At 39.4% G+C, this 12,724-nt stretch overlaps 1 protein-coding gene across 1 annotated transcript in view; it reads right to left on the bottom strand.

The window, feature by feature from the left end:
* The window catches only part of LOC149554665 (uncharacterized), a 253,826-nt gene extending 243,580 nt beyond the window's left edge, over window positions 1-10,246 (bottom strand). The window contains exon 1 of the mRNA XM_089828725.1: window positions 10,122-10,246. Coding sequence (XP_089684851.1) covers window positions 10,122-10,152 — 31 coding nt within the window. The 5' untranslated portion in view covers window positions 10,153-10,246. The remainder of the gene's footprint in view (window positions 1-10,121) is intronic.
* Between the last annotated feature and the right edge of the window lie 2,478 nt (window positions 10,247-12,724).

Below are 12,724 nucleotides of genomic sequence, written 5' to 3'. Positions count from 1 at the left end.
TACAGTAGGAATGACGCTCGATTTTCAGACTCCCAATAACATATTCTTTAGCAACACTTTGCTTCTCAGCTATAAGAAATACAGTACGAGAAGTCACCATGAACAACTCAGAATTCACAAGAAACCAGTCTCTACTATACTTCAGCAATGGAGAAAAGCCTCAGATCAAACCCTTATACTTTAGCAAGAGCATACAAAATCAGAATTCAGAAAAGCCACAAAGGCAACAAAGTAAATAAAATATCCAAGCATGCTTTCCTCAACAAATGAGCTTGTATTTATAACCTCGAGATTCCCTTTTGTGTTAAATTATAACTTTATAATAAGTCATTTAATAATTAATAATAATTTGGCAACTAAAAATATAATAACTCCCAAAATACTCATCATTTAAATATGTCGTCTGAAATAGGAGTCATACCTATTATTTCTCCATGTGACCAAATGCACTTTACAAAAATAGAAAGGGTCCATCTTGATCAACACCAACTTACCGCAAATAGTAAGTACACAAAACTAAGCCCAAACAAAGTCCGATTTGAACCAAATGAAAACCAACCTGTAGCTTACTGAGATGTGGAGAAGATAAGACCCTCCCAAGCCAAGCCACTGCTTTGAAATGTATTAAAAGATGTGGAGGAAGGAAAATTATTTTAGGAGACTCAATGGTAGTGGTGCGGGCGGTGAGTAAAAATTCAATCCATGCATGGCACCTAAGAAATTTTTTAGAATCTATCATTGAGGAGTTAAATGATTTTGAGGAGTCTAAAGTATGTCGTGTTTAGGGAAGCAAATAGGGAGGCAGATGCTTTATCAAAGTGGGCAGCAAGTTTAATAGAGGATGGAAAACTAATTTATGAAATATGTAGCCATTGGGAAATTTTGGAGGCAGATGAAGTTAGTGGGGTTTAAATGAGGACCTTTTTTAAGACAGGTCGAAGCTGATGAGAAAGAAAGGAGTGACAGTTGATGTCAGAAAGAAATAAAAGATTGTCAGTAAACGAGTGGAAAAGATTGAGAAGATCGCCAATTATGATTGTCATTATGAGAAAAGACGACAATCGGCCAATTCGAAGTGTGTGGTGAAATGATGGGATAGTGGCTTCAAGAGTAAGGTAGTCAGAAAACATTATAAATTAATGTGTGGAGGGAAATATACCTACCTAAAACAGTAAACTGAAAGTAGTAAAGGCAACGGTTTTGATAGAAGATGGAGGCAACATTTACCTTTTAAACAAAGCGACAACAGAAAGCCCTTTTTGGACAATGCAGGATAAACGGCTAAAACTGCTGGTGAAATACCCACACTAGGAGTTATAGCAGCCGTGAAAGAGACAATTGGAGAACTTTTCCAAAACTCCACGCATCATTTGAAGATCAACGTGGATATTGCAGCCATTATAATGGCGTGGGGACTGGAAATTGCAAGTCTAGTTGAGGAAGTGGAGTGGGTGGTCAAAAATCTGTTCCCTTATGATTTAATAGGGGGGATAGAGTCCCTTTTAGAGTGGGCTTGGCCGGGCAAAGGATTTGATTAGAGTGAGTGCTATGAAGACTATGAGGAAGGTTTGAGGAAAGGGAGAGTGGGTTTCCTATGGTGGCCGACAGGAGTTGATAAAGAATTGTATAAAGAGAAAGCAAAACATGCATGGTCCAAATTGAGATGGAAATTGAGTGCTTCCTGGAGGAGAGTGGGCAGAGGGTTAGAGGTTTCTTTATAAATCACCCTAGGAAGAGGAGGAGTGCTGGTGCAAGAAGGATTAGGGGATTGGACAAGGATAAATTCCTGGTGAGGGTGCAAGATTGATGAAGCAGAAGGGGAAGAATGGCAATTTTGTCTAATTTTGTGGTGATAAATCAACAGACGTGTCTAAGGGTGAAGGAAAGGAATTTTGTGTGAAGGGTAAGGGAACAAGACAGTGAAGCTGAACAAGGAGGAATTTGAAAATCTGATGGCAATTCAGTGTTGGTGGGGGAATGAAGAAATGAAATGTTTGCAGAAGAGGGCCATGAAAACAAGATCAATTGACAGAGAAAAAGTGAAAATTTGGAATCGTCAATGATGAATTTTTCGTTTTGTGTATCTTTTTGTGTCTTATTGATGTATTCGATAAAGCCAAATTATGTAAGGCTAAGATGTATTTGGGGTGGTTTTATCATTGTTTAGGGGATGAGGGATAAAGGATAGGAGACTTGAAATGTATAAGGGTCTGGTAAGGTAGAAAGTATGTAAAGAAGATGGCTTTTTATGAAGCTTGTAAGTATTTCTGTAATGTTGATATTTTAATAATATATATAAAAAAACTTATTACCGACCAAAAAAGAAAAATAGACTAATCCCTGAAACTCCAATGCTGGGAAAAATGGGGACATTACAGATCATGGCCAATTTTGGGGCATTTCAACTCCTTTTTTTGCAATGTTTGGCAGCATCTAGGGTTTCTAAAACCCTCAATATCAGATGCGCACCAAACAATTGCATTTTTTCCTACAAAATCTGTCATTTTTTAAATTCTTTTGAAGACTTGTACATTTTTTTCGAAAGCCTAAACTTTTGTACCGGATCCATAAATTTCTTGTAGATTCTTGGTGGAGTTTTTGAGAGCTCAACAAGGTTGTCATCCATTTTTTTGGGTGCCTTGATTTTGTGCCTCAATTTTTGAGCCAATGGACCCTAAATATGTCAGCATATTCCTTCTAGGTTTTTTGAGCTTTCTTCTGGGTACCTTTTCATTTTTCTCGGTCTTTTAATTTTTTCATTGAAGTATGTGCCCTCACAAATTTTTACATTTTTTCACTAGAAAACATGCTATGGCATCTTTGACCAATATTTTGCTAGAGGGGAATTAAAAGTTATAATGGTCGCAATTATGGCACATAGAAGCAACGAAATCTAATAATCTTTGAATATTGGAATATTGATCTGTTTGTTCTGGGTGTTAAACAACATCTAATTGTAGTTGGTAGTGATCACTATACATGGGATCAAAATAATCAGGAGGTGGTGATGCTTCTCAAATTATCTATAGATGATGATCAGCTCTCTCAAATTCCATCCAACAAGATAGCTGTCAAGATACAGGAGCATCTCAAGAAACTTCAAACAAATGCAAGGCTTTCTTTCTCAAGATCACTTTGTTTTCTATTGTTATGAATGAGAAAAAATCTCTCCAAGAACACCTAAATAAGATACAAAATATCTGTGATCAGTTGCTTACCATTGGATGTAAGATGGAAGATGAGGACATTGTGGTAATAACTCTCAAAAGTTCACCCAAATCCTACGAGCATTTTGTCGAGACTCTCAACATCACTTCAATCAGTGTTGATCTGAAGTTCACAGATCTCTACACACTTTTGCTTCAGCAAGATCGGTAGAAACAACAATTCGGTAGTAGTTCCAACTCCACCTCTACCTCCACAAAACAAGCCTTTCTGCTAAATCCTTTCAAAAGGATAGGGCAAGTCTCATTCACAACAGTGTTCTCAATAGAAGTACTCTCCTCTAGCATCAAAAGGCACCAAGAAAAAGAACATTCATTGCAACTACTGCCACAAGTATGGTCACAAGAAGGTTGAATGTCAGAAATGCTTAGCTGCCCAAGTTAAGCAATCTGGTTCGTAGCCCAAAGTGGACAGTGCAAAGAACACTAAGTAGATAAAATTTGTCTTTTACGCCTTCATGGCTAAAAGACCTACAAATCATGTGAAATCGTTTGCCTGGTACATTGATTTAAGTGCCTCTCTTCATTTCACCCGCTACAAAGACTAGTTCACTGACTACTAGCCTTTTTCAGATTCAGTTATTTTTGGTGCAGGGGAAGAGTACATTATTGTCAGCAAAGGCAACATTCAGATTCAGCCTGCTAGGAGGAATCTCATTTTCCTCGATGTGTACTATGTTCCAAGGATAGAACTCAATCTACTCATTCAGTCAAATGTTGTGACACTCTCCACAATTAGATATCACCTTAAGTTCACATCAATGCACTATCACTTATAGGGATTCTCAGTTTGTAGTTGCAATTGGCCTTGAGGATCATGGTCTTTTCAGACTTGTTGATTTTGGTGATTCTCAAGACCTAGCTATGGCTTCTCGGTTGTCTTCTGTAAGCTCACTTTGGCATCAGCTGTATGGGCACTTAAATGTGCATTATCTCTCTCAGCTTGCTCGGGAAGAGCTTGTCTTTGGATTGCTAGAGATTCAAACTCAACTTGGAGTTTGTGATGCATATCAGGCTAGGAAGCAACATCACACACCTTTTCCTGTTGGTGATTCATGGTGCACTTATCAAGTACTTCAGCTTCTTCATGCCAATATCTACGACCCTACGGCTACTCCTTTTGTTCTTGGGCCTAGGTATTTTCCATTGTTTGTTGATGATTTCAATAGAAAGATGTGGGTATATTTTCTTATAAAGAAACCAAATGTGTTTACTGTATTTCAGAAGTTTAAACCTCTAGTTGAAAAAGAGTCTTGGGAAATATATTATTGCCCTTAAGACAGATAATGGGCGGAATTTTGTTCTCCTAAACTCTCTAGCTTCCGTGATACTCATGGTATCAAGCACCAGTTAACCACACCCCACACACCACGTAGTTGAACACCAAAACGGAACAATCACCAAGATGGCTAAATCCATGTTCGAACACAAACATGTTTCAAATAAGTTTTGGGCAGAAGCAATTAACATTGCAATTTACCTTTTGAACCAATCACCCACTGCAGCGGTCAAAGGTAAGACTCTAGAAGAGGCATGGTCAAGTCGCAAGCCCAAAATCAGTCACCTGAAGGTTTTTGGCTCTCTTGCCTATGTTTGGATCCCTGATGCGTTATGCACCAAGTTGGATGCCAAGAGTCAAAAACTTGTGCTTGCTGGATACAATAGTCTTCACAAAGCCTACTACCTGATTGATACTGAGACATCTCGTCTTCGATATAGTCATGTAGTCTTTGATGAATAGCGAGGACTATTCATGCCTGTTTCTCCTATTCTTGATCCAGCAAATCATCCTATGAACGCTCATGATTTGGGATTTTGGCTTCCATTAGGTCCATCTGATGGGAGGGCTCCAGCAGCTTTTGCAACTCTAGTTCTACCAATGATTCTTGTACAGACACCTTCAGCTCCTCCTACAAGATCACCCAGATTCGTAGATGCTTCACCTGAGCCCGATCCAAATTCTTCTGATGAGAAACATGATTGTAGAACATCTCCTAATGCTAATGTCGATCCTTCTCCTCTCCGGCCTAAGTGGTAGGTGGGCTAAGACACTTGTTGATCTTCGAGATGATGAGCTCGTCAATGGGAGAGCTGCTCGGAAAAAGATCAAACCTACAAAATTAGTTAATTTTGCTCCTACTGCCAACATTCATAGTGTGCTTGAACCCTAGACATACTTTGAGGCTAAAGAAATTCCAGAGTGGGAACAAGCAATGAAATCAAAACACCAAAGTCTACTAAAGAACCACACTTGGGTCCTTTCTGATCTTCCGCCATGAAAGAAACCCATTGGCTACAAATGGGTTTACAAAAAAAAATGTCTAATGGTACTTTGGATAAGTATAAAGCTCATTTAGTTTCAAGGCTTTTTCTCAGCATCAGGGCATTGATTATGAGGAGACCTTGGCTCCTACAACAAAGATGAGCACTATCAGATTAGTCCTAACCATGGCAACACAGTTTAGCTAGAAGGTCCATCAATGATGCAGTACGAGGCAAGAGAAACCCCAAAAGAGATGTTCTAGCCCCCAGCAATTAACCACACAGTGGAATATAAACAATACTACAGAGATTAAGATCCACAACAATGCCAATTCTCATAATAGAATCATAAGATTTTCATCCAACATGCTCAACTGTAAGGCCTTCCCGGTTACAGCCCAATACAATGCAATTATAATAGTAATTATGCAAGACCTCGCAAGATCCAACCTCTAGCTAGCCCAGATTTACAATTTAGTAGAAACTCCAAGAAGAATTTAAACTTGGGCTCGCAAGCCACCAAACAACCTCTTTGTTCTCCAAGCTACGCTTAGCTACTAGCTCTGCTCAACTTTGCTCTCTCAACTACTCCTCCATGCTCAATGATTATGACTCTAGACTCCACAAGACCCTCTACTTATACCCAACTAAGTCACAGGTCGGCCTAGCAAGTTACATATTAAATAAACCTTTACATTAAATACATATTTAAGACACAAGTCGACCTACAATAGATATTAAATACGAAATGCTTTAAAAGGCTTACAACACCCATTAAATACACATAGGACAAATAACCAAGACCCAAATAGGTCTACACAAACTCCCTATGATTGCTCCACATCACGAGCTCATGCCACATGCATTAAATGCTTCAAGTTGATTGATCAAATCTACAAGAACTCCATTCGACAAACCAAACTATCGAGCGTCAACATATACCACCAAGCATGACCAAGCTCCTATAAGCATTGTTGAGTTCCTTACATACCGAGCAATAATATATGCCAAACAAACCTTCAGCGACCAAGCACCTCGGCCAACACTACACCCAATAATGACCGAGCACCACTTCTTTGCTGATTGAATCCTCAACTCCAAAGCCAGAATCTCTCCAATGTGCAAGATTGCTAACTACCCTAGATGCTCCTACGTCAATCAAATGGATGTCAAGAGTGTTTTCCTTAATGGTGACCTACGAGAAGAGGTCCACATGATGCAGCCTCCTAGTTTCAAGGTTGTTGGTAAAGAACAACAAGTTCTTAGACTGGTGAAAGCTCTATATGGTTTGAAGCAAGCCATTAGGGGATGGCACATGAAAAGTGATAACTACCTCAATGATCAAGGCTTCCAGAGGAGTTCTTCAGACTCAAATTTGTAAATCAAGACTACTAACAGTGACATCATCCCTTTGGTCATTTATGTGGATGATTTGATTATTACTGGTAGTTCAGCATCTATGATTGAAGAAATCAAACAGAGTTTATGCCAGTCTCTTGATATGGCTGATCTCGAACTCATATCAATGATCAAGGCTTCCAGAGGAGTTCTTCAAACTCAAATTTGTAAATCAAGACCACTAACAGTGACATCATCCCTCTGGTCATTTATGTGGATGATTTGATTATCACTGGCAATTCGGCATCTTTGATTCAAGGAATCAAACAGAGTTTATGCCAGTCTCTTGGTATGGCTGATCTCAAACTCATGCATTATTGCCTAGGTGTTGAGGTTTGGCAGCAATCTTCTAGTATATTCATTTCTCAGTCCAAATATGTCAGGGCTCCATTAGATGATTTCCGTATGCAAGATTGCAAGCCTACATCTACATATGGAGAAAGGTCTGAAGTTATCAACCAAGTCTAATTCTCCTCCAATTGATGATACTACATACAGGGAACTAGCAGGCAGCCTCGTCTCCCTCTCTGCTACTAGACCTTATATCAACTTCACAGTTAGCTACATCTCATGCTCTATGACAGCTCCCAAGACTAATCATTGGATGACAACGAAGAATGTGCTTCATTATGTGAAGGACACTACGGATTATGGACTTATTTACTCTCGAAGTTCTAATCCTAGACTCGATGGGTTCACAGATTTAGATTAGGCAAGATTTATTGACGATAAAAGTCAAATTCTGGATATGTGTTCGGTTTGAGATCCGGTGTTATCACCTAGACCAATAAGAAGCAGCAAGCAATTTCTCTTTCCTCTACAGAGATTGAATATAAAGGGGTTAAGGCAGGTTGTTAAGTTGTTTGGCTTTGTCAAATGTTTGGGGATAAGCAAATGTCATCGGTAGGATTGACCACTTTGTTTGTTGGTAACGAATGCGTTATCATTTTAGCACGGAATCTAGTCTTCCATGAACAAACCAAGCATGTGGATGTTCATTGTCACTGCATATAGCAGTTGGTTGAAGACGAGACAATAGACTTACAAGATGTTCCTATAGCAAATCAGATAGTAAACATTCTCACCAAGCCTCTCAGTCCAAAAAAGTTTGTCAAATTCAGAGGATAGCTTGGTGTTATGGGTAGATTAACCATTAAGAAAAGGTACTATGATAATAGATAGCTTCTATTATTGTCTATTATTATTTAATGGTTATCTATTGTAACCTATTGAAGTATTAGAATGTTTCTAATATTTACTAAGTTGTTAGTTTACTGTTAGCTAAAATAGAATGTTTCTATTCTTTACGATCATTTCCTAAGAAAACATTGTTTATTCTTTTGTACATATTGATCTATTGATCGAAACTAATAGCAAGCGAGTATTTTTTAATTTACCAATTACTTCCCATAATATACAATAACCATAAAAAATTCATAATGGACTGCGGAAATATCATCCCTTAATTTCAACTACTCCCTACCACTCTAAAATTGACTTTCCAACTGTTAAGCTCTTTGGATCTTCTTTTAATGCATAAACATCTGCTTTAATCTTTGGGTTTCCTTGCAATGCAAAAATGGATGGCAAGATCTTCTCCAATAATAATTGAAACTTGGCTTTGATATATTTGAAATTTTGAGGGTAATTTTCGCACAATTCTGCTCAACTAGCTCTGACCTATTTGATAACTTCCCAAATGCTTATTACTTTTCAAGAATTGGTAACAACTCTATCAACTCTGATCATTCCTCAAGTTGGGACTGATCTATTTGAATGTTGGGATCTATTTTCAACACAAGGGAAAAAATTTATTAGGTCTAATTCAACCAATCTACTCAACTAGATCTGACCTAATTCAGCCAACTCTTATTATTATGCTAAAATGGTTTTCTAAGAGGCAGCTGGGCCTATGGTCACCATTCCTCTGATTTGGCTTTAAGATATAATATTTTTGGTAAAATTTTAAGCTTCCAAAGTCCATAAACTCTTGCAAATTATTTATGAATAAAAATTGTGTGAAATCATTTCTTTAGAGTTATACATCAATTGCAATATTGTATTAAGATTCAACTGTATAATTTTTGAGTCAAATTCATTGACCCATATTTCATGGGTATCACTCATGAGAATGAATAAAACACTTGGCATTCCTTGTGTCTAGGTGATGCTTACAAAGGTGAAGCACTGGAACTTCCAAAGAGGCCTCCCATTGCAGTACTCTCCAGCTCAAGCGCACTTTAACAACAGAGTTTCTTCATGTTAAGCCCACTTTGCTTGCAACCCCATTTGCAAAACTTTCAGCAAACCTGCCAAAAAGCAACTGTTCAAGACCTTCCAAACTGCCAAACTAGCTTTGATCTTTTCATTTTTTCCCTGCACCTATCCTACTGTTAAACTGCTTTCCAGGTGCTTTCATTTGTGTGTTTTCTTTTTATACAAATATATGTCTACTCTGATTATTCTTCTACCCTGGCTTCAATATACGTGAAGGGCATATTTCTTACAAAAATAAATCATTACAAGGTCCATATCAACTCATCTGCTAAACTAGCTAAGACCAATTTGATAGCTCACCCATTTCATTCTGCTAGATTGGCTTCCCTGCTAGTTAAATTTTTAGGTTTTCTTTCAAGAAGGATTTGGCAACAAATTGCTCTGTATAAAATTTCATTTGATTTTTTGATAAAAAATTCAATAATCACTTGATCCATCCCGACAGAGAAGGCTATGAGCTACTATGCTAGGTTTCCAATTGTTTCAAGCCTTAGTTATTTCTTTCAACGCAAAAGATCGATACACAACTGGATCGACCATTAAAATTATCGTAACTTTCCATTGACGTATATGACAATTTTGATCGATTTTGAAATAAGTTTAAAACGATGCTATAATTAAGCTAAACTATATACGACCTATTTCAAGAACCATCAAAAACAAACGTTGCTTATTCGATTCATTCGCTAAATATGAAACCCAAAATAACATTCGGGGCCATGCTTCAGACATTTGTGAAAAAAATTGAAAAATGTATGCTCAATGCCAGTGATCAATTTAAACATTTCAGACATTCTCCACGCAATTACAAACCACACTGCAGTCGAGCCAAACAGACATGAACAATTGGATACTTATATCGTGTCATTCTCAGCAAAAGAAAATTCACATTCACATTCTACGGTCATTCACATTCTCAGCATAAAACTAATTTACTAAAGTAAATAATTGGGTACTTGCCTATGGAGATGAGATGAATTTTTGAAGCCATCAGTCCTGCTCAGGTCGATGAAATGTCTCGTTACTTCACTCGTATAACAATCCCAGTAACCGTTGGGTAGCGGGAATTTCGAGAAAGCGGGCACAGACGTTTTACAAGTGTTTGGCAATTTAACTTACATACTCAAGGATTGAGACAGCGAAGCTACAGCGCAGCATGGCTGGATAGATCTTTGGATGGCATACCTGCATTTCAACGAAGTTTCGAATTAAAAATTTATTAAATAATAAAATAATAATAATAAAAGGCTACTGCTCCGAATAGACATTTGAATGATAAATGCAAATTCAGGTCAAACATAGTTGATGGAGCATCTAATAGGTCTACCATTGTTCATAATATGTTTTGTTTTGATGAATAGTCCTGTTTTATTAAAAAATAATACTGAGAATACAATTCACAAAAAAGGGGTCGAGGGATACTAGATCACCCTGTAAGAGAGTTCAAACGGTCTAAGTCGGATCTAAACACACAGCGTCAGCTGGAAATAGCAACTATTCATAAATAAAAAAACATATATAGCAACCTCCGGTTGCCAAAGCAGTGGCAGTCGAGGGGGGAGGATCATCTTTGTCATTGAAACCTCAATCATTGGTGGGATTGGGGGGTGGGCTGGGCACAGACCAGCCGTCATCAATAGCAGCAATAGCAGGGGAATCAGTGGCAGCCTCTGCATCTTTGACCTCAGGTCGTGGAGGAGAGATCGCCAGCGCCAGGCGAGGCCATTTGCTAGCATTATCTCGACGAGCGTAGGAGGAGGAGCCGAGGACCAGCCAGAGCCACCACGGGATGGGGAGGCACAGCGGCGCCTCCAGCTACCAGCCCCACCACTGGGAGAGCGGTGGTGGAAGCCTGCGAGTGCGGAGTGTGCGAGTGGCGGCCTGAGGAGTGGCACCGCTGGCGGCGGCCACGAGGCGTCGAGGTGTCCACCGAGGCATCTGGAGGTACTCAAGCCACAGTGCAAAGGGCATTGCCCTAGTGGTTGAGCAGCTCCTGCAAGTGAGCAACTTCTAGGGCAACTTTGTTAGCTTGCACCTGTATCTGCATAATAACATTGTTACAAATACAAGCTTTAGTGTACATTGCAAAGTTAACATCCAAAAAGTTGTGTGTGAATAAAATAGCATTTCTATCTTTCCATAGAGTAAACAAAATTTTGATCCTGAATGTATGCCAGATCTGGGAGTACTTTATGGGAATTCTGGGGGAATCACCCAGCAAGATCATGTGCCATGAAAATGGTTTGGGCCTAAAGGGCTTGAAAAAATCATGAATCCAGTGCCAGTAATGCTGCGCACGTTGACAAAAACAAGAAAATATGTAGAAAGGATTCAGGCTAACCACAAAAGGGGCACCTAGGATCTGGAACCCCAAAGTGCTTGAGTCGAGGCCCCAGGGGAAGACCTTGGAAGGCAAGGCACCAACAAAGTGGGCGATCTTGGGCTCAATAATAGTGCACCAGATGGTATCAAAGCATTTTCGCCATTGAGAGAGCGAAGATTGCAAATGCCATCTCTTGTTGAGTGTGTCTACCATCGAAAGATGGAGCGAAAGCCATTGGTATCCCTTATTGGGCTTGTAGTTGGCAAATGGAGTGTTAGGATACCACTTCCAGTCATGCCACCAAGGACGACCAGACTGAATTCCCACCTTGTGCACCAAATGTACAAGGATGGAGAAAAGCAATAAGTCAAAAGTCTGCCGATCTGAACGGACAAGGCAGTACTAAACCTGCATGTCTTCCCAAGTCCTGAAACTCATAGTAACTCTAGAGAAGAGATCTTTGGTAGTTCTGATGCCACATTTGAAAAAATGAAAAAGCACTGGCACCTTAGGTCATGGCAAAAGGATTACCCTGAATGGAAAACAAGGGAGACAACCAAATATTCTGTTGATTCAAAGAGAGGCCATTACGAAAGTCATCCCCAGCCCAATGAAGCCAAGGCTTGATAGCCTCCCAAGCTTTCCAGATGCTCTTGATAACAAATGAGCCCTGTATGACAATAGGTTCACGCATGATGAGAAGGGTTTGAAAACCAATCCCCTTCCACGCAGGTTTGTTGACAGGGAAGCCAGAAGAAATGCAATGGCAAACCAGAATCTTCCAAGCTTCGTCTCCAGTAATAGCTCGAATGATCCACTTGGCACAAAGAGCAAGGCCTTGTTTTTGAGTGGAAAGCAGAGCGAGGCCACCAGATTCTTTTGGGAGGCAACAAAAATCCCAAGCGACTCTATGGAATTCATGATGATCGGAACTAAAAGCCCAAAGGAAATCTCTAAGCAGGCGTTCCAGTTTAAGATAGGAAGCTTTGGAAGGAGCCCAACAGGAAGAATAATAAACATGGGTGGCCGCCAAAATCTTAGAACAAATCTGGAATTTACCAGCAAGAGAGAGTGGCTTGGTAATCCAGTAATCAAGCTTTTTTGCAATCTTAGCAAGGACAGCATTCCAAAGCTCTAGAGGTGAAGCCTGAAAGGCAAAAGGGATGCCAAGAAAGCGAAAAATTTCACCATGAGTGACCCATTTCCACTCAAACTGGTTGAGCAAGGGTGGAGCTAGCAA

This window comes from Cupressus sempervirens, chromosome 5 (assembly GCF_028749045.1).
Source record: "Cupressus sempervirens isolate cs-2001-9-10 chromosome 5, ASM2874904v1, whole genome shotgun sequence".
Classification (NCBI taxonomy): domain Eukaryota; kingdom Viridiplantae; phylum Streptophyta; class Pinopsida; order Cupressales; family Cupressaceae; genus Cupressus; species Cupressus sempervirens.
This window is presented reverse-complemented; position numbering and strand designations above follow the sequence as displayed.